This window comes from Cannabis sativa, chromosome 3 (genome assembly GCF_029168945.1).
Source record: "Cannabis sativa cultivar Pink pepper isolate KNU-18-1 chromosome 3, ASM2916894v1, whole genome shotgun sequence".
NCBI lineage: Eukaryota > Viridiplantae > Streptophyta > Magnoliopsida > Rosales > Cannabaceae > Cannabis > Cannabis sativa.
In genome coordinates, this window is record NC_083603.1 from 42,082,282 (window position 1) to 42,110,220 (window position 27,939).

A 27,939-nucleotide genomic window follows, 5' to 3' on the forward strand; every position below is an offset into this window, starting at 1 on the left:
CTTTATCTCTAATTGTAATATTATCAGGCGGCTGTGGTTCGTTAGTCCTTGGAATATACGCATCGACTCTTTTCATTTGAGTAGTGGGAAAGATGTGGTGAATTGGCTCTTTAATCCTCCTCTTTCCCGTGATCTCTCTCGTTCGGATGTGGAGGAATTTATTCTTTATGGTGCTATTGTGTACTATAAATTGTGGAGCTTCAGGAATGTTATCTTTCATAATAACACTCCGATGGCTTTTGAGGAATTTCGGATATCGATTGAGAGGTGCGTTGAGGAACATAAGGTGTTGCTGTCCCAGTTCGTGGAGCCAAGTGAGGCAGGTGGTAGTATTAAGGAGGTTCGATGGGGCCTTCCGAGACTTGGGAGAATGAAGTGTTTTGTGGATTTTGCGTCTGATGGGAACCAAGGTGCGGTTGCGGCGGTGATCTTTGATGCTGAAGGATCAGTGAGGAGTTTTGGGTCAAAGAAGACGCCTGCTGTCACAGTGCTGCAGGGAGAGCTGGAGGCTCTGAGTTTTGGTGTTAATTTGGCTAGGCAGTTTTTTGAGGTGGGATTTGATTTCCTCTCCGATAGTATACTCCTCATGAATGGTTTATTGGAGGGTCGAAGTCCTCACTGGAGTTTTCGTTTTGCTTTTAATAAATTCTGTAATGAGTTTGATATTTCTAGGCAGTCTGTTGCTTGGATTTCTCGTATTTTTAATGAGGCGGCTCACACCCTTGCAAGGTGGGGGTTGACTCATAATTGTAATAGTGCTCTTCGCTTTTGGGAGGTGAGTCCCCATGTGCTCACCAAGTTTTTCAGTTTGGCTTAATGAATTTGAATCTTTCAGCAAAAAAAATATTAAAAATGCTCATTGTATTTATTAAGATACTACGTGTTATATTTTTATTGGTCGATCAATCTCATATTAATTTTAAAATTGTAAAAATTGAAAAATAAGTTTAGTTAGATCTTTCTTAATCATATTAGGACACATAATCAAAATTAGACCACACAATTATATTTTTTCTTTTTTGATAAAGAAACTAAGAAAGATAAAGAAAGAAATATTTCTTGTTTTCTAAGAACAAAAATTATACAATTAAAAAATCTTATGTATTCGGAATGCTAACTATTTCAATGAAGTTGATATTTCATTTAAAAAAAAAATCATTCAAGCTACGTTGAATTATTCAATTTGACTATCGATGGAACATTTGAGATGGGAACACTGTTTGAGTGCTTGAGGATCCTTGATTACCTAGCCCAGTAAGCTTCAAACTCTCCCAAAATCATATTACTTCAATTTTGAAACTCATATTTAAACTACAAAAACAATCAAAATCAAACTAATGTTACACTAAATCAGCATGTTATGATTTCCAAAAGCAACTCTACTTAGCATAAAAACCAAAGTGATCATCACTACTCCAACAAAACAATTATGTAGCAAAAGATTATCATTCATGACCATAGACCATCACTACTCCAAAATGAGCATTTCCCTTTAGTCAACACATCGGTCAAACTTCTTCGAACCAACACAATAGGCTGGCTAATATGTCTGTTTAGAACCGATACTAAAAGATTCTTTTTCTAGTAGAACGTAAGTACCTGTTTAAAAGATAAATTTTGTCCATTTATTAAACATAATAAGCAACAGTTAAAAAATAAGATAAGATAGAAGAAAGGGAAAAAAATGTACCTATAGACAATTGGGGGCATTTAATTGATACACTTTCCATCCAAATTCACACGTTTGATGTGTTGAATCTTAGGCCAATCTTCTCCTCCTTTCTCACATCGTTGCTTTACCAAAGGGCATTCACTGATATATAATTTAGAAAGGGAATTAGGCAACCCTTCTTGTGGCAAGCACCACAACCTTTTACATCCACTAATATCCAATGTTTGAAGAGATGTGAGTTGTTGAAAGGCTTTGCCATTTAGAGTTTCAAGGTTGTTACAACTTCGAATTAATAATGTATTTAGAGTGATAGGAAGGAGCCCTTCATCAAGAAATGATTCATCTTCCCACCCAAGGATGTTCAAGAATTTCAAACACAAGAGTCTATGTAGATCCCATTTACAACGTTTCTCAAAAAGAGCTTTTGTGTTCCATAACCAAATTTCCTCTACTTTGGAGTGTAATTCCCAATTTAGAAGTGATTCCAACATAGGGCAATTTTCAATACATAGGGACACAAGAAGAAAAGGTGGGGCTATGACACTTTGTTGAGTAGTTCTTGGAACCAAAACCTCCATTTCTTCACAACCATTGATTCTAAGACTTTCCAAGGATGGAAGATAACAAGGTAAACCAACTTTAAGTTTTGGACAACTCCATAGACTAAGTGATTTAAGAAGAGGGAATATTTGACCTTGAAGAATAGCTTCACTACCAAATGACCATTTTTTCCACATCAACATATTGTCAATTGTTAAGTTTTCTAAACAAATGAATAGAGGACCATTGCTATCAATCTCATCACCTATTGACAACAAACTATCACATCCACTTATGAAGAGATCTTTCAAAGAAGCTAGTCGTCCAAGTGGTGGTATATAACAACAACTTCTACAATTTTTCAAATAGACAGATACTAAATTAGAAAAAGCATTATCAGTAATCCAATTCGAGAATGTTGTACCTCTATAACTTTCAATCACAAGATGCTTCAAGTTTGTATGGGGTCGAAGTGCATCAAGTACATCTAATTCTTTTTGTGAACTATCAACACCAACAACATCACTGTCCCAACTCAAAGTTAGTTTTGTAAGATCCTTCTTATCCTTTAAATTAGCCTCTGAAGCCTCATTTGCATCATTAATATTTTCCAAACCCGAAATGGAAAGTCTTTTGCGTACATATTCAGCCTTTGCTAACTCTGCTATTTTAAACCCATCAACATTATATTTGTCACTCAAAATTACCTTTGGACAGAATTGCAAGTATTTCATCTCACTAATTCCTTTTGGCATTTCTTTCAAAGGCACACCTTCAATATCTAAGTAACGCAACTTGATCAAGCTGCCCATATTGTTTGGTAAATGAGAAAGTTTTTCACACCCTGAAAGCAATAAAGTTTGTAAATTGTACAAACTACAAATTGAATCAGGTAACTCTTCGATTTCAGTACCAGACAAATCCAAGTACCTTAAATGCTTCAAATTTCCAATTGAATCCGGCAACTGCTTGATAAAGTTTCTACCAAACAACTTGGTAATACGTTCACTTAAAGAAAGCACTCTTAAACAACTTCCTTTTGTAAACAATATATCAAACAAGACTATGTAGTTTGTGTAGTTTGGAGAGACTTGTCTATTTGGATTCCACAATGTTATGAAGGTACGTAAACAACTAGCTTTACGCAAACTGTTAAGCTTGTTAAGGTCGTAACTACTTTCATTACATGACACACGTCGAGTCTTTGATGAATAGCTATTACTCATCTCCAATTTGGAACAAAAATCATGTGATACAAGTATGGCTAAATCATGTATGAGATCATGCATTTGGAGAAGAGATCCTTTCTTAGTACTTGCATGTTGAAAGAATGATCTTGATAAAAGATCTTCAAGGTATTCCTTTCCGAATTCCTCCATCTTTTTACTTTGTGTATCCATTGGCAAAAACCCTTCAGCCATCCATAACAAAATCAAATTTTCTCTTTCAAATTCATGATCTTTTGGAAACAATGAACAATACGCGAAACATTGCTTGAGATGTGCAGGTAAGTGACGATAACTTAACCATAAAGCTGGAAGAATCGAACCCTCCTTCTTGTACAACTCCTCCCATGTGTCACTATTAAGTATGTCTTCCCATTTCTTGGCATTTCGTTCAGAACGTAGCAATCCACCTAAAGATTTTATTGCTAAGGGCAAACCATTGCACATTTCAACTATTTTCCTACCAATTACTTCTAGTTCACGGTACTCATTGAGATCAATGTTGTTACCAAAGGCATGTTTAACAAAGAGTTTCCAACAATCTTCATTCAACAAAGTTTTTAGATCATGAACCTTCCCAGTGGCCATAGTAGAAGCCACAATTGTGCTTCGAGTAGTCACGAGAATTTTACTTCCAGTTGCTCCAGACTCGAAAGAGCTCTTCAAAGTGTCCCATAGAGAATAAGATTCATTCCAAACATCATCATGAACAAAGAGAAATTTCTTCCCCTTCAATTCTTCCTTCAACCTCCTTCGAAGTTCTTCGAAATTCTCAATATCACATCTTCTAGAGGTGACACCCTTAACAATCTCTTTTGTTATCTTAAAAATATCAAACTCATCTGACACAGTAATCCATACTTTTAACTCAAAATGTTTCTGAACTCTGTCATCATCATAAACAACTTGAGCAAGAGTAGTTTTGCCAATACCACCCATCCCAACAATTGGGATGACAGAAATCTTATTACCACCTTCAACATCATCTTTTAGCAACATATCAATGATGGCTTTCTTCTCAATATCTCTCCCATAAACATCACCATGTTCTACCAAAGGAGCTGGTGGTCTTGGTGAAGGTTTGTTCTGAGCACCTTCTCTTAGGCCAAGAGCATCTTTTTGATCAACAAGAATTTTCAGCTTACGAAGGATCTCCATCGCATCAAGCTTAACAGATCTATCGAATTCAGACATGAATAACGAAAAAGATTTCAGTTGGCGAAATACCTTGCTTCCACTGCTACTAGATTGATCATCTTCAAGCTTGGATTGCAGAGCTTCATAGTCAATCCTATCAAGCAAGTCATCAGCTTGATAAATCACATCTTGAAGCTTGAACAACCACTTTCTAACCTCCTCGTTTCGAAGTTGCTTCTCCTCAGCATCATTGAGAAGTACATTAGCTGATAACAACACAGTGTTCAACTCATCTAGCTGATCCAATATCACTTTCTTTCCCTGAAACAGCTGGGGTATCTCCTCACAGGCCAATCTTTCAAACAAAACCTGAAGTGAAGCAGAAAGCAAAGCACCAGCTACCAATTCGGCTGCCATGATCAAAACCTCAAGTGAAAGGAATCAAATCCAGAAAGCAAAGCAATAATGGAAGAAAGTGTAATGGCCGGCCTCAGTTTTCAATAAAGGACAAACTGTATTTGGTTAAAAGCAAGTGTTTAATGCTCCTTTTTATGTTATTAAACTCTTTGTTCATATTATTTAACAGAAAAAGTTGTATTAGTGCTTATGGGTTGTAATTAATTTGGAATGTAGTGATGACTCTACTAGTAATTTATAATACACATTAAAGAAATGCCATTGAATTTCTTCTGCAATATGATTGGCTAACAAGAAATTAAAGTTAGGTACAGTTTCTACTAAATTACTAACACTATTATAAACTGTTTCCACTTAATTATGTGTACAAATACAAATGGTTTGTATAACAAGCCTCTCAAAGTGACTGTTAGGTAAGATGTAGAGTGTGCATGTACTGAATTGACAATTGTTTTCTCAGACAAACTGTTTCTAAGTTGCTTATCCTCAGCATCATTTAGCTGGTCCATGATGACTTTCTTCCCCTTGATCAGCTGGGGTATGTGCTTAGAGGCCAATCTTTCTTTCAAACAAAATCTGAAGTGAGGCAGAAGCGAAGCACCAGCAACATGATCGACTGCCATGATTCTTCTTGACTATGTAGACAGAAGTAGTGAAGTAGGAACTAAAAGAATAAGCAAGAGTTGTCTTGAATATAAGTGTTTTACGTCCTCCATTAGTATGAAATTTTTTGGGAAGGTGTCCAAAAATAAAACCGTTAAAGGTTAAGCCAAAGTGGACAATATCATTGGAATTTGTCTCAACACAAAATAAACAACTAAAGACAAGATATAAGAACAGAACATAACAACTACAAATTGAATAAAATGGACAAATGAAATCGAGTGGTTCGAACAACGTGTTATCTTGCCTACTCCACGACCAGAAACATAATCACTCCATTACAACCCTCATGATTCTCTCTCTCTTTCTCTCTTTCTTTTCCTCTCAACTTTGGTTTTCTCTCTCTTTTCTTCTGATCTTGGCACTAGGACTTGACCGAGCTAGGGATAGACTTAGATATCAAAAAAATGTTGCTCAAATGTGTAGCCAAACAGATGTGGAAAAGCAACAATAGAAGAAAGAGAATAAAAGATGGTGTTAGCTAGTCTGGTAGTGGTGATGTATTGATCAGTTGGTCTAAGCTTTGTTTGATAATAATTAGGAAGCTGTGTTAGTGGACTAGTCTTTCCTTAATCATCATTTTTTTTCTTTCTTTCTTTCTTTTAGTTTATAGTGCGTTGTATTATGAAATTTAGTGATGATCACTGTGCTCCAAAAAAATTAGTAAAATAAAATACAAATTAAATAGATGCAATACTACTTATCATATATTATTATATAGCATTAGTGCATTACAATTAATAATGTTATAAAATATTAATTATGTTAAAGATTAATATTATTTTAAATTCTGTAAATGGTAAAAGTTATTTATTAAACTCTTAACTCTGTCAAATAATAAATTAAATTTTGTATTTTTTAAAATAGTACTACATAGTATCTGAACTGATTTTTTATTAAAATAAAACTTAATAATAACTCGATCTAAATGTTATGACAAAACTTATTACATTAATAACATCTATTCATGTTAGGAATTATTTTTAAGTTGGTTTTATTGAAAAAATTGTTAAAAATTGAGCTCAAAATCTTATTTATACTATTTTGAAAAATATAAAATTCATTTTTAAATATTAGATGAAAAAAAAGAAGAGAGAAAGTTTGCTGCTTACTGCAAATATGGAAGAATGGAGAATATTTTTTTTTAAGTTAAATCAGAATTGTAAATCTTTTAACAATATTATGAAATTTTTTTCACCCAAAAGTGATCAAGACCAAGTGTATATGGAATGGTCCTTATTTTTTCCTTCTCTTTGTTAGCATTACAAATAATGTTAATTTATAAATTAATGCCCCTCTTCATATATCAATTGTTTTGTGAGGGAAAGCATTGCCATTATGAGATAGATTAGAATATGTCTAATCAATATTAAATTGTACTAGTATTGATTTGAAACTTCTAGGATCCAAAACAACTGAAACAGATTCCAATTAGCAAAAAACCCCAAGATGAGAACACCAACAATCAGGGATTGACTCCACATGTCAATTGAATACCAACAATCAGTACACACATCAGATCAGATCAGAGTCAAACAGATCAAGAAATTAGACATATTACTTGTGTTCTTGTTCTTGATATGAAACAATAAAATGAATCAACCATTTTGGCAAGCCATAGTTATTAAGAGAGGAATGATATTATCTATTTGTTCCTTTTTTTTTTCTAATTTAAATCAGCATGACTTTCAAAGCAACTCTACCAAGCATAATGGCCAAAGTCAGTCACAATCATAGATAGAGCCTTAGAAACAAAGACACAAACACAAAACCATATCTCAGGATAAGGAACTGCTAAACATGGCATTCAAGAACCGAGGAAAGAAACACTAATCCTAAAAGGACTCTTAGTTTCACTCCAAATCTACCCTCAAAGGCATTCCATTTTGCCTTTAAGTAGAGTAAAACAACATAGAATAACAATCGGCTTGTCGTGGCAATATGAACTTCTTTGCCTTCTGTAGCTATTATATCCTGCTCCTGCTTCTGCTTCGACCAAAGCCACGCTTACCAATCGGCTTGTTGCCAATAAACTACATTGTCATTGTCATACCTTAGTGGTAATTAGCTCTGCAAAATAATGCCAAGAAGATTAAAACTCTCAACACTAATTAAGAATACATCATGTATGTGATTTGGCCAATAAATGGTAGATTTTCACTAAGCAATCCCAAAAGATTTTTCTGGGTCAAGCCTTTATAAACTTATTTGAAACCTTTCTCAATTACCTAATCTTTCTGTTCTCGTTATCTCCCAAACACATCTTATATAGTACTGTTGTATTAGCTTACCTAGAAGTACACATTTATCAAACTTGGAGACTAACTAACTGCCTACTTGAACATTTTTACAGGCACTTCCTTATGAAACTAGGGAATTAGGATTCAAATTGGTGGACTCTCAGTTAGCATTGAATATCTGGTTAATCAAATTCAAAACATTTTCTTAAACTAACAACAGCTACTTTTAGAATTTGTAAAAGTTGTGGGAAGAAAAATGAAAAGAAAACATACTTGCAGGGAAGTTAGAATATTGCTCCTCCTCATCAACATGCCTTAGTGTGTTGTCATGGAAGCTATGTGTTGAAGCTTAGGCCAATCATCTCCTCCTTTCTCGCAGCGTTGCTTTAGCAAAGGACATCCCCCTATATATAAAGATGAAAGTGAAGCAGGCAGCCCTTCTGCTGGCAAACACCGAAGGCTTTTACAGCCACCAATATATAAGAAATTAAGGGATGTAAGTTTTTGAAAGGCCTTGCCGTTTAAGGTTTCAAGGTTGCTAGAGCTTTGGATTGCAACTTCATTAAGAGTGATAGGAAGGAGCCCTTCGTCAGGAAACGATTCATCTTCCCACCCACAGATATTTACCAATTTCAAACACGAGAGTCTATGTAGATCCCATTTCGTACGGTTCTTAAAAAGCGCTTTTGTACTCCATAACCAAATATTCTCTACTTTGGAGTGTGATCCCCAATACAGAAGTGATTCCAACACAGGACAATCTGATAAAAATACAGAAGCGAGAAAGGGTGGGGCTGTGACAGTCTGTTGAATATTTCTCGGAAGCAAAACCTCCATTTCTTCACAATACTCAATATTGAGACGTTCCAAGGATGGAAGATAACAAGGTAACCCGACATTAAGCTTTGGACATTTTTTTAGGCAAAGTTCCTTTAGAAGAGGGAACATTTGAAATTCTTGACTACTAACTTTGGCACAAAATGACCATTCTTTCCACATAAAATTGTTAAGCTTTCTAAACAAATGAATTGAGAGGAACAATGCTATCAATCTCATCACCTATTGCAAACACACTATCCAATCCATCGATTGTGAGATATTTTAGAGAAGCTACTCGTCCGAGTGGTGGTGTATAACAACAGCTTTTACGATTTTTCAAATAGACGGATACTAAATTGGAAAAAGCATAATCAGTAATCCAGTTCGAGAATGTTGTACCTCTATAACTTTCAATCACAAGATGCTTCAAGTTTGTATGGGGTCGAAGTGCGTCCAGTACATCTAATTCTTTTTGCGAACTTTCAGCCTCATCATCATTGTTCTTATCCTTTAAATTAGCCTTTGAAGCCTCTGTTGCATCATTAACATTTTCCAAACCCAAAATGCAAAGCCCTTCGCGTACATACTCAGCTTCTGCTAACTCTGTAATTTTAAACCCATCAACCTTATATTTGTCACTCAATACTACCTTTGGTAAGAACTGCAAGCATTTCATTTGACTGATTGGTTGCGGCATCTCTTTCAAAGGTACATTGTCAATATCTAAGTAACGCAGTTTGATCAAGCTTCCCATGATCTTTGGTTATTGAGAAAGACATCTACACCATGACAATAATAAAGTTTGCAAATTGTACAGACTACGAATCAAATCAGGTAACTCTTCGATTGCACTAAAAGACAAATCCAAATACCTTAAATGTATTAGATTGCCAATTGAATCAGGCAACTTCTTGAAAGAAGTTCGGCTTAAAGAAAGTACTCTTAAGCAAGCTCCCTTCCTAAGCAATATGTCAAATAGAACTGAGTAATTTGGAGAGACCTGTTCATTTGGAGTCCACAATGACAATGCTATAAATCTACGCAAACAACTAGCTTCGCTCAAGCTGTTAAGCTTGTTAAGATCGCAAGTGCTTCCCTTACATGACACATGACAAATCTTTGTTGCAGAGCTAAGTAAATCATTACTCAAGTTTAAACTAGAACAAAAATCACCTGATACGAATATGGCTAAATCATGTACAAGGTCATGCATTTGGAGAAGGGCTTCATTCTTACTTGAATGCTGAAAGAATGACCTTGATAAGAGATCTTCAAGGTATTCCCGAATTCCTCCATCTTTTTACTCCTTGTATCCATTGGCACAAAACCTTCAGCCATCCATACCAAAATCAGATTTTCTCTTTTAAATTCATAATCCTTAGGAAATAAAGAACAATATGCAAAACATTGTTTGAGATGTGTAGGTAAGTGACAATAGCTCAACCATAAAGCTAGAAGAATGGAACCCTCCTTCTTGTACAACTCCTCTCATGTGTCACTATTAAGTATGCCCTCCCATTTTTTGGCATTTCGTTCAGAACGCAACAATCCACCAAGAGATTTTATTGCTAAGGGAAGACCTTTACACTTGTCAACTATTTTCTTGCCAATTACATGTAGTTCTTGGTAGTCATTAAGATCAATGTTAATACCGAAGGCATGTTTGAGAAACAACTGCCAACAATCTTCATTCATCAAAGTGTTTAGATTATGAACATGCCCTGTGGCCATAGTCGAGGCAACAATTGTGCTTCGGGTGGTCATAAGAATTTTACTTCCATTTGCTCCGCTCTCAAAAGAACTCTTTAAAGTGTCCCACAAAGAATAAGACTCGTTCCATACATCATCATGAACAAAGAGAAAATTCTTCCCCTTCAGTGCTTCCTTTAGTCTCCTTCAAATTTCGTTTATGTTCGTTATTTTAAAAATATCAAACTTATCCGACACAGTAATCCATACTTTTAACTCAAAATGTTTCTGAACCCTATCACCTTCATAAACAACTTGAGCAAGAGTAGTTTTGCCAACACCACCCATCCCTACAATCGGGATGACAGAAATCTTATTACCACCATCGACATCACTTTTTAACAACATATCCTAATGATTTTTTTCTCAGTATCACTCCCATAAACATCAGCATGTTCTACCAAAGGAGCTGGTGGCCTTAGTGAAGGTTTGTTCAGAGCACCTTCTCTCAGGCCAAGAGCATCTTTTTGATCAACAAGAATCTTCAGCTTACGAAGGATCTCCGTTGCATCAACTTTAACTGATTTATCAAATTCAGACATGAAAATTGACAAAGATTTCAGTTGGCTAAATACCTTGCTTCCACTGCTGCTAGAATGATCATGTTCAAGCTTGGATCGCAGAGCTTCATAATCAATCCTATCCACCAAGTCATCAGCTTGACAGATCACATCTTGAAGCTCGATAAGCCACATCCTAACCTCCTCGTTTCGAAGTTGCTTCTCCTCAGCATCATTGAGCAGTGCATGAGCTGACCACAACATAGTCTTCAACTCATATAGCTGGTCTAGAATCAGCTTCTTCCCACGGAACAGCTTGGGTATCTCCTCAGAGGCCAATCGTTCAAACAAAACCTGAATTGAAGCAGAAAGCAAAGCACCAGCTACCAGTTCTGCTGCCATGATCAAAACCTGAAGTTATGGAGGAAAAAAAAAGCTATAGCACTCTTTACTACTGCAGTTGGTGTATTCTTCTGGTAAAAATGAACTCTTCTTATGACTAATGAGACCTCTTTTTCTTTCTTTCTTTGGACCAATTATTGCAAAAATCAAACTAGTTAGTGACTGTTATTTTCCCTTAGGAAAAATGCTTCACAGCTAATTATTTGACGTGGACTTTATTGATAACACTAGAAATTTTTTAAAAATAAAAGGCAGACACAATATATGAAAAGAGACCAAATAATGCTTTCTCTTCTCTTTCATTCCACCTAGCTTGTCTCTCACTTTGTGTCATTTTCTTTTTGGTACACACACTTAAATTATTCTATCACTTTTTATCCTTACCTCTAACACAAATTGCTAGTATAAAAATCTATTCCTCTAAAAGAAAAGCAAAAACATATGTTAGCAGTATGTGGTCTTCAAGTTCAAACTTGTTATCCTCCTAATACATCTTACATCATAGATAGAAATACAAACACATCAACTTTACATGGGCACTTCATTGATGGTTGAATCCACTATCCCTATGATAATTCATTGTTCACCATTGATGTATCAATGTTATTAGTTCCTGTAAATGGAATTCTTTTCCATGTTCAATTACAGCAGTACAACCACTATTTACAGCAAAACTTGTTATCCATCCTCCTAACACATAAGGTCTTTAAAAACAGAAACTATAATAACAAAAGAAAGGATCATTTGGTCACATTAAGAGCAGAAAGGCCATTAAATTTATACAGTGCAACAAGAAAATAGGAAGGAAATAGAAGCGAAAAATGGAGATACTGTGATATTGATACCCAGGAATTCGAGGACCTGGTTTCCTCCTCATAGAGTTACAACTCTGAAATACAACATTGATTGGCACTATTCCAGATTGGCCGAAATAGAGCCTTTTAAGCAATAAGAAGAAAAGCTCCCTCCAAAAACTCAACAAAAATACAACAACAATAGCCGGTGAAACAATTAAGACTAGTATACGGGTTCTAGGGCTGGGTTGGGTTTGCTCAAATGCAGGCAAAGAGACCTGCGCCTAGAATCAAGGAAGGAAAAAGAAAGGCTCTTCTACCAATTCTAATAAGGCTGCTAATGACTAACAAAAAAAAGAATGAGCTTTATGCATTTGAAATTCTCTCAAGAGTGACCCGAAAATTGAATCAATCAGGGAGAACTGGACTGCATGCCAAACATTGAAAGGAACAAATAAATGTAAGCTAACTCTCTACTTAATCTGTCTTTCTCTATGCCACAACAAAACTGCACTTTCTCATAGTACCATGGCAACTTTCTCTGAGGAAACGAAAGAGCAAGGATGGGCAATAAGAGGCTCATAGTGATCAGCTCCGGCTCCACACCAACCTGTTCCTTTCATGAAAAGAAAGAAAGGAAGTTCACAAATTCGGCTTCTTGGACGGTGTGGTAGGAAGAACACACAATTTTCTTCATCAACCATTGCGTCTGATCCATGTGCTTGCACCTATGATTGACAAAGAGAGTCACAGGTAAGAGTAAGAAAAGCTGACTTTCCTTTTTCCTTTCTCATTTACATGTCCAACCTACCTTAATTATTATAGAAAACTGTAAAACAATAAAGAATATATTGTAAAAAAAAAAGACACTTTTTCCTTTTCTTTTTCAAAATTGCATACATAACAAGTAAACAAAAGCACTAGTAATCTTGTTAAAAAAAAGCACTAGTAATCAATATGTAAACAATGCACAGAAAAAGACCCAAAACCAGAAAACCACATAAGAAGAAATGGGGCAAAACCCAATTAACAAAGACTCCATTTTTTTTTTTCATTTGAAAGCAATGAATATAATAGTCACTGAAAAATTGGTTAAGATTATTACCACATAAATCTCTCGCTGAAATTCAGTGGCGAGACACTCAATGGCTATGTCATCTCCAAAAGCTGCAGCATGGCCTTGTCTATTCTCATCAACAGATAAGAGACCCTCTTCTGTGTATTGTAAATTGATGATATCGTATTCATCATCAGAGCAACCTGAAATCGACATGTACTTTGCCCAACTCGGCCCATCGTTCACACAAAGGCATCTCTCTTTGTAGATTGACTCAGCAGCCAGCTCTCTCTGCATTCCAAGATTAACCAGCTCATCAATGGCGGAATCCAGACCCAAACGATCTTCTTTCTTAGCCAATAACTTCACCTCCTGAACCACATGAATCCCCCAACCATTTCTCAGATCTGGTGCGTACATATGCCTAATCGCATCGTTAATAACATCAGTCTCTTCTACCGTCGCAGATCCAAAGTCTTCCAGAAACCTCTTCACCGTCCTCCGCCTCAGCTCCTTCGCATCGATCTCAGACACGGCCTTCATAGCCTTCTGCGACGCCGTGAACAGGCAGTTCCCGTCGGAAGAGACCTCACCACCGTGAGAGAGCCTAAAAACCACCGACCTAGGGGAAGAGGAATCCTCAGTACAATCATCCTGTGGATGCTTCCACAGGACACCCTTAGCGTGAAGCCTCTGGAGATGGCGTCTCTGCTGGTCTTCAAGGCCAAGAACCTCATCCCAAGCGGTGGAACAGATAGCAGTAACAGCCTGGTCGACCAGATCTACTGCTTCGAGCTGCGGCGCTGACGGTAGCGGCGGCGCTGACTTTGGGTCAAATGTGTCCGCAACGGTCGCTGAATCACATAGTAATTTCCCCATTTCCCAACCCAAAAAAATAACAATAAATAATAAAAATCAAATCTTTCTTTAAAAAAATAAGTTAATTTCCCTCTTGTAAGTCCTTTCCTTCGTCTTCTACTTCTTCTTCTTCTTCTTCTTTCTTGTTCTTCGATGGAAGAGTTGCAGAGGAGAGAGAGAGCACAATCTAATCTATTGTATTGTTTTAGGGCAAGTCCAACTCCAACGGTAAAATTTTGATTTTGTGTTACAACTAACACTAAAAAATAATTTTATTTAGCACTAAACTTTTCTCCTATTCTAACCACTAACACTAAAACATAAAAAAATAAAAATAAAAAGTATATTCTTTATTATATACAAATTATATTCTTTTTTTGTGAGGGAAAATATTCTTTAAAAATTACAGATAATATGTATACAAAATTTACATAAATACATTATTTTTTTTTTTAATAAATACATTATTAAAATACTTGAAATTGGAAACATTTCAAAAAAATTGTCTGTCTATAGTGGGACACCTTGGACAATTTTTTTTTTTTTGAAAATAACATCGGATAAATTAAAGCAATTAGACCAATTGGTCATTACTAACTAGTCTCTTGATACTAGCCCAAAGGACTTTCCTTAGATGATTAGCCCCCTCCCTAACCACCACATCACAAGTAAGTTTAATCCAGTCCATAGGTGGTGGAGCCCACACAGAGACAACAGGAGGAGGTCGTAAATGAGGCAAAAGAGAGTATCGTAATTTGTATAACAATAAGCAATAAAATCTATATAATAATAGATGTTATACATATAATTATTATGTACTTTGTCATTTCTCGCTCTCCATATAGTGTCATTTATGATAGACACATATAAGAATACATCATCAACTTTCACGTCTCTCATATTCAAATTCCACATAAATTTGATCCAATCCCACATTCTAGTCCCCGATTCTTGAACATGAATGAGACCCCAAAGAAAATCTCTCCATTGATGAGAGGTCATGTTGCAATGAAGAAATAGATGTTACATAGTTCCTTCCTCTATCCCACAAATAGGACAAGAGGAATCTTCAATGTTCATTCGTTCTCTAAGCATGGATCAGATGGAAAGCACATTGGAAAGAATGCTCCACCAGAGTACTTTCGTGTGTTTTGTCATTCCATAACCTGAATCAAAATGTAGATAGACATGTCAAAAAAAATTATTTAGTTGGAGCTCCGATTTTGCAGATCACTTCTGATCCGAAATATTTGGATCAGATCCGATCCGATTTTAATATATTTGTTGACCGAGATTTTCGGCAACTATTAAAATATGATTATAGTAGTGAGCTGTAAGAAAGCGAGATGAGGATTTTTTACGTGGTTGGGGCGTTAATGAGCCTTAGTCCACGAGTCTTTGTTATTAATGGATGTATTTAATACAGATTCCACACTTGAGGGAATGTTGTCCTCATTAATACAGAGAATGTTCTTGGTGAGTATTTTCTCTTCTTGCTCATATGCAACCCAAGATTCTCGACCCCATTAAATGAGCTTTGAGGGGGTATTTATAGTGTTTTGGTGGGGTAATCCCTAGAATTGTTCTTACAAACGTATCTGTAAGTATCCATAAAGTTGGGTATTCCCAATGAATATACCATGGGTGATGCATGGTCAAATCCTTAGTGTCAGTAGGTTTTTTGGCGAGGAATATCCTTTTTGCCTCGTGATTGACGTGACTCTTCGTAGAGTAGCCGCTAGACTTAAATGATCATTCATTACCGTGCGCCGGGGCTGCTCGGTTGTGCCGTCGGACTTTATTGCGTGTTACAGGTCCAACACGCTTCCTCCCATGCGCATTAAATGCGACTTGATTGCTCGTATAGGCCTAACACATCCCGGAGAGGCTTCATGCTATGCGAGCTTCCGGGAGTACCTTGTACTCCGGGTGCCTCCTCCGGGACCTATGCCCAGGGTGCTTTCTTGTGGCGTACAAAGACTTATCAAATATTTACAAGTTATCTGATCCACGTGTCCCAATTCGACTGGTCCACGTATTTTGGGCGAATTCAGGGGCAACATTTACCCCCCAAGCCTTGTTTACTTGGAAAAATAAACCAAGGCTTGCATAGGCGCCTCCGGTTAACTCCTCGGTTCCCCGGCTCAAGCCCGTAGCGCGTGAGGGGGCACATTTAATGATGACATTTAATGCGCCGATTCGCTTTTTGCAGGTGTCTCCGCCGCCTCCTCGGTTTCTTGGCACGAGCTTCGGGGGCGCGTGAGGGTGTGTCCCAATGATGGCATTAAATGCGCCGATTCGCTTTTTCCGGCAGGTCGATTCGTTTCACGCCCTTTGATTGATGCGCGCATTAATGGTGTCGACGGATACTCAAACGTTTCCACCGCCTTTATGGCGCCTTGATTCGATCCGTTGATCTTTGGGTATTCGAATCGTGCATCTCCCCCACCGTACGATTGGTAGGTGGTGACGCTCGTTCCTCATGCACTTTTGCCTATAAAAGCCACCATCTTTCCTTCATTTTGGTTACTTTCCATTCCTTGCCACTTTTGCTCGAATTTCCCAGAGAGAAAATTCTTCAAAATCGCCCGAACCGTCTTAACACTTCGCCATTTCTTCCAGCTTTTTCCGTGTTTGCTATCATCGCTCTTCTCAACTTTACTCGACCATACTCGTGACCCCCTCAACAATTTACCGTAAGTTTCTTGCATCCTTTGATAGTGACATGCTTTTACTTGCTTTGTTTTTTCTCGGGTTCGTACTTTGAGATTTTCGGGCATGCAAGTGTTTAGGTTCTTCAGTGTTCTCGTTTTGTGTCTACCGCTTTAGTTGTAGGACCGCCATTATCATGCCTCTCGTTATAATCATGCATTTTTGTTGAAGAGAGCCATATGTTCTTCGTTCAACGGTTGCTTTTAGGGCATAGAATGGGGTCTTTTCCTTCGTTTCTTTTACTCGTAAAACCACTTTCTTCGATTTTATCGCACCCGACACTTGTTCGGTGAATCTTTCTAGGGTTTCCCATGTGACACGTGTCCGAGGGGCTCTTTCCGGCGGTTAGGGGACCCCACTCCCTTTTCTTGACTTAGGGTTTGGTATGGGACCTAATCGCCGGAATTTTCTTTCTTTCTTTTTTTTTTGTTTTTCACGAATACAAAATGTCCGTTTCCGGTTCGAAATCTTCGAAGAAGAGCGGGAAAAGCATGGCCACTCTCGAGGAGGTTTCCCAGGACCCGTTGCCCGGGAGGGGTACAAATCCCGAGCGACCGGTGGGAAGCTGGCCGAGCTGCGTTCCACCCAACTTGCCCTCACCACCGGAGAATATTATAGACGTTGGCCGGGATCCAACCTTCCACTTCGTGACCTATCACCGCCACCTCGCGACTCGAGACGCCTAATCACAATTATGACGGCTTCGGGGCTTGGAGTCGTACTCACCGATGGCCGTGCCATGCTCCCGCTTCAAGATTATTTTGTTAATTTCCTTGTATTTGTCGGCCTTGCGCCATACCAACTCATTCCTCAAGCTTATCGCCCCGCTTTCGTGCTTATTTATTTTTTATACCGCCATCGGATGGGGATCTCCTCGGCGGAAATTTTATATTTTTATGAACTTGTATCCGTCCCCAAGAAAGGGGACAAACTTAAGGATTCTGCTATGGGTTCCGGATCCATCCCGCTAACGAGGGGGTGGTTCCGTATAATAGGCGGACTCACGTTAAGGAGTATCGCCATCGCTTTTTTCCTCCGGTTCGGGGCGGTGGACCACCCGGAGCTCCTTACTGTTGGGTGCGTACCCACCTTACCGGCGGACGCCCCTACTCGACCTTCCTCCGAGGGCTCCAAGCCTTCGCCTCCTACGACCGCGCCGATCTCGATGTCGGGGTTCGGCCACCACGGAGAACCGCAGGAAGGCCAAACTTATCCTTCATCATCAATCCGTGGAGGACTCCAACCTCTCCCGGTCATCTCCGTCCCAACGTAAGGGCGCCTTGCGGAGAAGGCCTTCCGGATGAGCTCATTGCCACGGCAGAGAAAAAATACCAAGATTATCTCTACCGAAGGCCCGTGGAGAAAGCGTACTCTCAGCCCTAGGCCGCCTCCGGGAGGGGACTTCGCGTGGGGAGTCCGTGGTGCGAAGGAGCCAAGCAATTACCGGGAAGTCCGAGGCTAAATTTTTTGACAAGATTCTTCAAGAAGAGATTGGGGATCGTCCCCGCCAGAGGCCCCTTCGTATTGAGGATTCTTCGGCGAAGCAAACTCCCTACACGGCCTTCGGTCCCCTGAGCCAAACTCGGGGCTCGGTGCTACACCTCGGTGCGGCCGTAAGTCTCCCTTGATAATTTGTTATGTTCCTTCCGTTGGTGAATACGCTACAACATAGTTCTGCAGGTTCGACGAGCGTCTTCATAGGTTTAGGATGCCATCGAATCTTGGGGGGATCGTTCAAGGAATTTTATTTTTCGAACTTAGAGATTTCTAGGTCGGTCCGGATGGGCTCCCGCCCTCCGGAACCTATTCCCTGGTCCTTCGGCTTACATAACGTCCACGGTTTTGGCCCCTTGGACGGTTATCTCTGGAGATGACGCCGCCGATTAAAGTTCGTGACTTTGCTAGGCCAATTAGGAAGTTCGGGTAGGAGTAGCTTATTTGTTGTATCTTGTATAAGTGATTCCTCACTGACATCTAACACTTGCTTATTTTGTGAAACAGTGTCTCCATGGATGCCATTTTGGAACAAATTGCCTAGGAGTTCATACTCCCGTGGCTCCTCCGCCTTTACCTCTTCCCCCGCTCCTTCCCCGAAGGTTTCTTCCGTGCGCTCCTCCCGACACTATTGACTTAGTGGATGACGAGAAGGTGCTCCCGGGAGAAGGCCAAGGGAAGCAGTGGGACTTCTCGGAGGAAGTTGCTGATGGTACGGGAGAGCCCCGAGCCCTTCCGAAGGAAGCTGAGGAAGGCGAAGAGGAGCCTGAGGTGGCTCGATTCGTAAGCGCAAGGGCAAAATGATTGCCCAGATGAGCCCAAGAAGCCTCGGAGAGCCGACACTCCCGCTCATGGTCTCGACGGCGGGGTCTCCCCCATGGACGAAAATCCCGCTCCTCCCAACATCGTGCTTACTCCCGGTTCGGGGATGAGGCGAGGCAAGAGCTTCGGATGACAGCCAAGCATAACTATGCTATGGACGAGTACTCCGGGTACGCCGGCGGAAGCCCTTAGGAGGATTCGCGCGAGGTTGAGGCGAGCATCAACCACCCGAGTACTGTGATCCGTGGGACCTTAATCCGGACCCCTTATCTGACCGGTTCCGTCGCTTCCTGTGGCCCACCTTGGCTCCTTTTCGTCGCGGAGATGACCAGGCGAGTTCGCTTCTCGCCCTCACTCGATGCGCGCCTAAGCGGTTCGCCACTTGTGCTTCCCCGAACTCCATCTTCCGGGTCCGGGACCCCGCCATTCTCTCACGTTGGCAGTACTTGCACTTTGCTTTTCCTTTCATTTTTCTCCTTGAGAAACTTCTTCTTACCCTTGCATTATGGTTCGACTCTTCGTGAGGTCGGCCGCCTCTCCAAGAACATCATAAATCATGGCTTCGTTCGTCCGACTTGGGGACATGAATGATGTCGTAGCGGTCCTTCAGACCTCACGGCGGAGAAGCGAGATCTACCGTGGCCGCCGAGCGCCAGGAGGCGGCGCGAGAGGCCAAGGAAGAGGAGGCCAAACTGAGGGAGGCTCGGGCGGAAGCCATGATCCGGACGAGGCCCGGCGGAGGGACGGGATGGAGGCCCAACACCGGGGAGGAACCGAGGGCTCAAGAGGCCGCCGATAAGGCCGGGCGAGACCTCCGAGGCCGGGGAGGCTTTGGATGAAATGGCTGCTGGCAGTGAGATCTTTAGAGGAAACTCACCAGCGAACATAGAGTCCAAGGCCGCTCTAGCCGCGGAGAAGGAGCTTAGGGACTTCAAAGAACAATCCATCAAGAAGGCCAAAAGAGCCGAGCTCCTTTCTCCTCGTTTCCTGCGCCGTGTCCGAAGCGCTTTGGATGGAGTCTACATGGCTTGGTCTACCAACGACCAAAATATCAAGCTTACTGTTTATCCCAAACCTGAGGAAATGATTGCCAAAGTTCAGGAAAAGAAGAAGAAGCTTGATGCCGTGTTAGAGGCACGTCTCGGACCTCGCCTTCCTCCGCGGCCGACCGAGCCGCCGTACAACCGACCCGCATGACCAAGATTCCACCCGGTTCTTTTATTATTCTTCTTTTTTTTTTTTTGTACATATTTGCCGCTCGCCTTAGAACAATATATATATAGGTAGTACTTTTATTCGAAGGGGAGACAATTATATTTTAAGGCCCGTCCCCGGCCATTTATATGTATATGACCGCCCTTTGGGCAGATATTTTTTATGTGATCTTTCTTTTGTCACACTTATGTTTTTTAACCTGTCCTTGGGATCATGATTTTTATGCTTATGCCTTTTATTTTTGTGCATATTTTCGACACATACTGGGTCGTGATATTTTACTTAGTTTGTTTTTCTCGTTTGTCCGTGCGTATACCCTAGTACCCCCCGAGTGGCATAGAAACTTTGTTTTTAAGTGCACTCGCCTTTATTTAATATAGAGGAGGTATACATTTGGACGGTACAAACCCTTTGAACAAGTCTAAGTTTTATTTCGCTACTGGTAATATTTTCTGAGGTGATCGGCGTTCCAGGCTCTTGGGACGATGGTTCCGTCCATTCTTTTCAGTTTGTAAGTGCCGGAGCCGATCTCGTCCTCGATTTCGTATGGTCCTTCCTAATTTGGTCCAAGTACCCCCACTCCGGGTTCTTGGGTGGCTGGAAAAACCCTTCTTAGGACCATATCCCCAATAGCGAATTTTCTGTTTTTAACCTTAGAGTTAAAATACTTGGTCACCTTCTTTTGATAAGCACCATCCGTATTCGAGACTCATCCCGGAAGTTCTTCGACTTGATCCAAAGCTTCGGAGCAAAGGCTGACAAGTGGCGTGATCGTAAGTCGTCCTCCCCGTGGGATGGGAATAATGTTTCTACCTGGGACCATTGCTTCACAACCGTACGCCATCGAGAAGGGCGAGTGGCCGGTTGTGGTTACCGGGGTCGTCCTGTAGGCCCATAATACCCTTGGCAATTCTTCGTGCCGCTATTTTTGCGAGGCCGACGGCCTTCTTTTTCAAGGTGACCTTTAGGATTTTATTGGCGCTTCCGCCTCGGCCGTTTGTTTCGAGGCCTCGGCTACCGCAAAAGCTTTTCACTACTCCGTGCCTCGGTTGCGTGTCAAGTAAATTCCTCGCAATCAAATTGCTTTCCATTGTCTCGAGACTATTTTGTGAGGCAAGCCGTATCGACACACTATGTTTTTGATAACAAAGTCCAATGCCTTCTTGGCTATTGTCTTCTGTGCTCGGCCTCTGTCCATTTGGTGAAGTAGTCTCATCGTTACTATTGCATACTTTACCCCTCCTTTCCCCGTAGGTAGAGACCCGATGAGATCTATTCCCTGCGTACCGCGAAGGGCTGTGGATCAGTCATCGTGGGTGATCTCGTTTGGAGGAGCTCTCGGTATGTTCGCGTACCTTTCGGCACGAGTCACACTTTTGGACATAGTCTATACAATCTTTTTTCATTGTTGGCCGAAGTACCCTTGCCTCAATATTTTCTTTGAGAGGCCGGGCCCTCCCGTATGATCTCCACGTAACCCTTCATGGACCTCTAGCATGATTCGTCTAGCTTCGGGGTCCGATACACACCTTAAATAAGTGCATGCCGAGTCCTCTTCGGTAGAGAATCTTGTCCATCATTACATAACGATGAGCACGATATCGAATCTTTCGAGACAAGGCTCCTCTCTTGGGGCAACTCACTCCGTGGTTATGTATTTTATGATGGGGGCCATCCATTGGGTTCTTGCCCCGCCAACCGTTAATGTGGTCTCTTTTATTTCGATGCTTGGCTCGCCAAGCGTTCCACTCGTACTACCCCCGCCTCTTCGATTTTGCTATTCGAGGCTAACTTAGCCGGACGATCCGCGTGAGCGTTCTTTTCTCGGGGATCCTTTCTATTTTATAGTCCGCGAACTCGTGGAGCAGCCGGAGGACTATTGTTACGTACGCGGCCATCTCGCCGCGAGTTTGATATTCTCCGAAACCCGGTTTACGACCGCTTGAGAGTCACCGTGGACTTCTACTCTTTTGGCTCCTACAAGCGGCTTTTGCCAATTTCGATCCTGCTATCAAGGCTTCATATTCGGCCTCATTGTTTGAAGTCGTAAATCAACGGAGTGCCGCCGGAGCAGTCAGCTTGGTGATATCATAGCCACTCCGCCCCGAACCGTTCTCATTAGAAGCTCCGTCTACAAATACCCTCCGTGGGGATTGGTGGTACCACAGTATTACGTTGCCTCGGCTTCATTGCATTCGGTAATGAAGTCGCCAAGGCTTGGCCTTTTATGGAAATCCGGGACGTAGTAAGTCGACCTGACTTAGCTCCATCGCCCACTCGAGGAGTCTTCCGGATGCTTCAGCTTCGGAGAACTTGGTTTTAGCGGATGATTGGTTAGGATTTTGCTCGGATGGGCTTGGAAGTATGGCCTCAGCTTCCTTGACGCCATCAGGAGGCAAAATACTAACTTTTCAATGACCGGTACCTGTCTCACCCCTATCATGCGCTTACCGACATAGTACACGGGATGCCGAATTTTCTCTTCCTCCCGGACCGGGGCAATACCGCGTGCTCTGGAGACGGCCAAGTAAAGGAACAAGTCTTCTCCAAGGACGGGTTTCGATAGGATAGTGGGGTTTGGCCATGTGGTCTTTTAACCTCTTGAATGCCTCCTCGCATTCATCCGACCATTCGAACTTTTGGCATTTCTTTAGCACGTTGAAGGCGGTATGCACTTGTCCGTGGATCGTGAGATAAAGCGGCTTAGTGCGGCTACCTTTCCTGGCCAAACTCGTACGTCTTTATGCTTCGGGGATGGCATGTCCGTAAGAGCTTGGATTTTCTCCCGGTTTGCTTCAATCCCCTTTGGTCGACTCTATGAAGCCCAAGAATTTTCCTGACTTGACTCCAAAGGTGCACTTTTTTAGGTTGAGCTTCATCCCGTATCTCCGGACGACTTCAAAACATTCTTCTAAGTCGCTTGCATGACTGTTGCATGCTTTGGATTTGACAAGCATGTCGTCCACATATACCTCCATGTTTCGTCCCAGGAGGCTTTTAAACATCCGGTTAACCATTCTTTGATAGGTTGCTCCGGCGTTTTCGGTCGAAAGGCATGACTAGGTAAAGTATACCCCGCATTCGTCCCGAAGCTAGTGCACTGTCCCGTGTGCATTTTTATTTGGTTGTACCCAGCATAGGCATCCATGAAAGACAGCAGTTTAAATCCGGACGTGGCGTCTACCATCTGGTCGATCCTGGGTAGCGGGAAGCTGTCCTTTGGACAAGCTTTGTTTAGATCTGTGAAGTCTATACAAACTCGCCAAGTCCCGTTCGGCTTGGGCACCACAGTGACCGGATTGGCCATTCCGGATAGTATACGTCGCGGATCATGCCGCCGGACAAAAGTTTGTCTACCTCTTTCTCTAAGGCCTCGCTTTCACCGAGTCGAGCGGGTCTCTTTGTCAGACAGGGGGCATGTCCGGGTTGACATTGAGTACATGTGTGATGACATGAGGACTTATGCCGGTCATGTCTTCTTCGCGCCATGCAAAGATGTCGATGGCGCCCTTCAGTGTTTTTACTATTTTGTCCTTTTCCTCCGGATCCAGGCTCTTCCCTATCCGGAGTACTTTGGTGGAGTCGTTGTCGCACACTGGTATTTCTTCGACGTCCTCCATTGGTTCCACGACCCTTTCGAATCCTATGCGAGGATCCAACTCATCCTCTTCAGCCTTCTCTATCTCAAGGGACTCCCGGACCATGAGTACGGGTAGGTGGGTGGCAACATTGTAACATTGCCTGGCTTCTCCTTGATTTCCCCTCACAGTTCCGACTCCGGCTTTCTGGGTAGGGAATTTTAGGCACGACTTAATTGCACCAAAGTCCACTAGGGCCGACCGGCCAAGGATTGCGTTGTAGGTCGGCTTCGGCCGCCTACCACCACGAAGGCGCAATATTTAAATGTGCTCGGGGGTATCCGGCACGTAGTCACCGGGAGCCTTACTTTTCCCATCTAATAAGCGCCGTCCCGTTAAACCCCGTGAGTCCGCGACCACTGTGCGAGAGGTCCCGGTCGGTTAACCCTATCGCAAAGGAAGGCTTTGAAGAGCAGTTCACGGAACTCCCATTGTCAATTAAGACCCTAGCCACCACTTTATTTCGCGACGGGGGTCTCGACCAACGGATCGTGGTGAGGAAAACGCAACGTCTTGGCGTCTTCTTCCGTGAACGTGATGGGTTGGTCCATTACCGAGGCCGTTGAGCCGGGAGCCGACTAACTTCCCATACCTCATTGTGCTTCGCGCCTCGCGTATCGTTTTCGCTCCTGCGAGTGTTCACTCCGATATGGGGACCTCCGGAGATCATGGCTACCCGCCCATTAGGCCGGGCAGGCCCCGGAATATGTTGGGCATCACCTGCGGAGCGGAGCCAATACTCCCGTTATACCCTCGGTGTTCCCGGAGGCATACCCCCGCCACCCTGCCCGGATTAAGGTGGGGCAACCTATTTTGATCCACTGCGAGGTGGCCCAAACGGATTAGATTTTCAATCTCGTCTTTGAGATTCTTACACTCATTGGTGCTATGACCAATGTCGTTGTGGTACTCGCATCTTTACCTCGGATCTCTCCGGAGCCGTCTTTGTACAATGGTCAGTGGTCTCCCGTAGTGCGTATTTTTCCTAGTGGCAAAGTACACACGTTCCCGGGAAGTCCGACACTCCGTGTACCGAGTATATCGGGGTGTGTACCCCTCTTCCGGCGCTTCTCTCCCGTTCGGTGTCGCCTTTGGAGGACCTTTTGCTCCTCGACCCCCGGGTAGGGCCTCGTTAAGCTAGCGGGGGCGGCTTCCGTGAAGGAGCTTGTCCATTCACTCCGGACGGTTGCCATAATGGGAAGATGCTAGCGCCAAAGCTTGGCCCCGTCGGTATCTCGGTGCAGAGAACCGTATGCCACTCACTTGTGGAGTTGCGGCCGGGCGTACCCGAGGGCGACACTCCCCGGCATGTACCCCGGCTATCCCGGGGATAATAGCCTCCATAAGCCACGATCTCGGGCTTCTTCGAGGTTAATATACTTTTGGACTCTTTTCCGGAAGTCCCGGAGGCTAAGCAAGACCTTCGTCGCAACTCATTCCAGGGAGTCCTGCGGATTCCCGCTGGGAGAAGCGCAACCGTTGTCCGTCATCGACCTTTTTGGTCTTCGAGGCTTCCTCTCGAACCTCTCGATGTAATTCTTCAAGGTCTCGCGTGGGCGCCGTTCGATATCTGGTCAAGGCACTAACCTCCAAGTTAACCTTCTCGGCGGCGACAAACCGTCTCGGTAAGTTGGTTTGGAGTTTGTTCCCACGCCCACGGATCTCGGTTCCAGCCTTTTGAACCATTCCTTCCGCCGACCCACTCGCAGTGAGTGGGAAGCACAGCATTTAGCGTCATTGCGACCCGCATGATCGTCATGACACGGTTGAACCGTGACGGTGTGGTCACCGGACGGAGTTCCCGGTATATGTTGCCATTTCATGCATCTTGAAGTTTTTAGGGAGCTCCGCCTCCAGGATGTGCTTGGCACATGGCTCCCGATCCTCGCTGTCCGAGTCGGAGTCGTCTCCCTTTGCCTCCGGAGACTCGAGCGATGTCTTTTCGAAGTATGGCGAGTTCCGCCATAATCCCTTCGTTTAACGTGCCTGCGGGAAACCACGGCCCATATCTTCTTTGGTCAAGGTGGTCCCGGAGATCACCTTGATTCCCATTGATTTGATTTCTCGGATCACGGGAGGACATCTCTGTCCTCTTCTCCTCTACCCCTCGGTTCCCGGTGCACGAACGCTTTTTCGGTCCCTCGATCCCCCGAGGGCCAAGACTCCCCTTTTTGGGGCTTGCCCTCTGCGACCTTCCCTTTGTGGAAATCCGAGCGACCCTTCGCGATCCCCCGCACCTTTTCTTTCGCCTGTGGGTGTAGAAGTAGGGTTTTTTGTTTGATTTTCCTCGGCGGGTACCTTATAGTGGCTAGGTTCCCTAGATTTTCTCCCGTGGGAATTAGGCGAAGACGTTCTTGGCTCTACGGTTGAGCCCGGTCATTGCCTTGGGGTGCACGTGGTCACCGCTCTCCATGGCTTTCTGCATGGCTAGCATCACTTCCTGCATTTTTTGGTTTTGCGCTTTCTGAGCTTCGATCTTGGCTTCATGATCGATAGATTTTTGTCTAAGAAGCACCAGCTCTGAGTAACTTCCTTCGTCATAGGCATACTCGTCGAGGTTCCCCTCATAGTCCTCGTCGGGGACTATTTCTTCTTCTTCCTCGGACTCCTCTGCCGCTCTTGAGGCCACATCTTCCTCATTTGGATCTTGAGCATCTTCCAGAGGGCGAGGTTGACGTGTACTTCTCGTCTCCACCATTCTTGTAAAGTCAAATGCTTGTTATGTAGCGAGCCTTTCCTCACTCCAATGAAAGCACCAAAATGTTGACCGAGATTTTCGGCAACTGTTAAAATATGATTATAGTAGTGAGCTGTAAGAAAGCGAGATGAGGATTTTTTACGTGGTTGGGGCGTTAATGAGCCTTAGTCCACGAGTCTTTGTTATTAATGGATGTATTTAATACAGATTCCACACTTGAGGGAATGTTGTCCTCATTAATACAGAGAATGTTCTTGGTGAGTATTTTCTCTTCTTGCTCATATGCAACCCAAGATTCTCGACCCCATTAAATGAGCTTTGAGGGGGTATTTATAGTGTTTTGGTGGGGTAATCCCTAGAATTGTTCTTACAAACGTATCTGTAAGTATCCATAAAGTTGGGTATTCCCAATGAATATACCATGGGTGATGCATGGTCAAATCCCTGTGTGCCGGTAGGGTTTTTATGAGGAATGTCCTTTTTGCCTTGTGATTGACGTGACTCTTCGCAGAGTCGCCGTCGCTAGACTTAAATGATCATTACCGTGCGCCGCTCGTGGGGTTGTGCCGTCAGACTTTATTACGTGTTACAGTCCCAACACGCTTCCTCCCATGCGGCATTAAATGCGACTTGATTGCTCAGGAGAGGCCTGACACATCCCGGAGAGGCTTCATGCTATGCGAGCTTCCGGGAGTACCTTGTTTACCGGGTGCCTCCTCCGGGACCTATGCCCAGGGTGCTACTTATCAAATATTTACAAGTTATCTGATCCACGTGTCCCAATTCGACTGGTCCACGTATTTTGGGCGAATTCAGGGGCAACAATATTAAAAAAAACTTAATTCAAGACTCGGACCCTAAACCGGACCCGGACTAGACTCGCTCGAGATCCAAACCTAAACTTGCTTAAGATTCAAACCCGAACCTGAACCTGAACCCGAGACCTAAACCTGGGTTCCGGACCCAAACCCAGACCTGGAGCCAGGACCATACCCGAACCTGGACTCGAACCCAAACTTGGACTTGGGACTTGGTTCAGGGTCCTAACCCGAGACCCGAACCCAGGATCGAACTCAGACTCGAGACTCGAACCCGGACCTAGATCCAGGACTCGGGACCCACACCCAAACCCAAACCAAGAGCCAGGACCCGGACTCAGACTCGCACCCAAACACGGGACCCGAGACCCGAACTCGAGACTCGAACCCAAATTTGGGACCTACACTCGTGACCCGAACCGGACCCAGGACATAGACCCAATCCTGGACCCGACCCGTAGTTGGTGT

The 27,939-nt window shown here is 42.7% G+C and overlaps 4 protein-coding genes across 4 annotated transcripts; all 4 read right to left on the bottom strand.

The window, feature by feature from the left end:
• Positions 1-1,710: 1,710 nt before the first annotated feature.
• On the bottom strand, positions 1,711-9,950 carry LOC115709049 (putative disease resistance RPP13-like protein 1). The gene is made up of 2 exons (XM_061112553.1): positions 9,114-9,950; positions 1,711-5,627 (listed from the first exon to the last, which is right to left on the bottom strand). The coding sequence occupies exon 2, from the start codon at positions 4,990-4,992 to the stop codon at positions 1,711-1,713; it is 3,282 nt and encodes a 1,093-aa protein (XP_060968536.1). The 5' UTR covers positions 4,993-5,627; positions 9,114-9,950.
• Positions 8,911-9,468, bottom strand: LOC115709615 (putative disease resistance RPP13-like protein 1). The gene has a single exon (XM_030637754.1). The coding sequence runs from the start codon at positions 9,466-9,468 to the stop codon at positions 8,911-8,913; it is 558 nt and encodes a 185-aa protein (XP_030493614.1).
• A 252-nt stretch (positions 9,951-10,202) lies between the features above and the next one.
• On the bottom strand, positions 10,203-11,365 carry LOC115710336 (putative disease resistance RPP13-like protein 1). Its single transcript, XM_061112554.1, is given in 2 exon segments — positions 10,203-10,814; positions 10,865-11,365. Coding segments are annotated over 2 exon segments (1,113 nt in total).
• Positions 11,366-12,174: 809 nt separating this feature from the next.
• On the bottom strand, positions 12,175-14,387 carry LOC115709975 (uncharacterized). Its single transcript, XM_030638257.2, has 2 exons — positions 13,265-14,387; positions 12,175-12,887 (listed from the first exon to the last, which is right to left on the bottom strand). The coding sequence occupies exons 1-2, from the start codon at positions 14,093-14,095 to the stop codon at positions 12,678-12,680; spliced, it is 1,041 nt and encodes a 346-aa protein (XP_030494117.2). The 5' UTR covers positions 14,096-14,387; the 3' UTR covers positions 12,175-12,677.
• Positions 14,388-27,939: the final 13,552 nt, after the last annotated feature.

Excerpts from the sequence above, each read along its gene's own strand:
- LOC115709049 (XM_061112553.1), bottom strand. The coding sequence starts at position 4,992 with ATGGCAGCCGAATTGGTAGCTGGTGCTTTGCTTTCTGCTTCACTTCAG.
- LOC115709615 (XM_030637754.1), bottom strand. The coding sequence starts at position 9,468 with ATGGGAAGCTTGATCAAACTGCGTTACTTAGATATTGACAATGTACCT.
- LOC115709975 (XM_030638257.2), bottom strand. The coding sequence starts at position 14,095 with ATGGGGAAATTACTATGTGATTCAGCGACCGTTGCGGACACATTTGAC. Across the intron at positions 12,888-13,264 it reads TTCAGCGAGAGATTTATGTG|GTGCAAGCACATGGATCAGA; the intron begins GTAATAATCTTA and ends TGTCAATCATAG.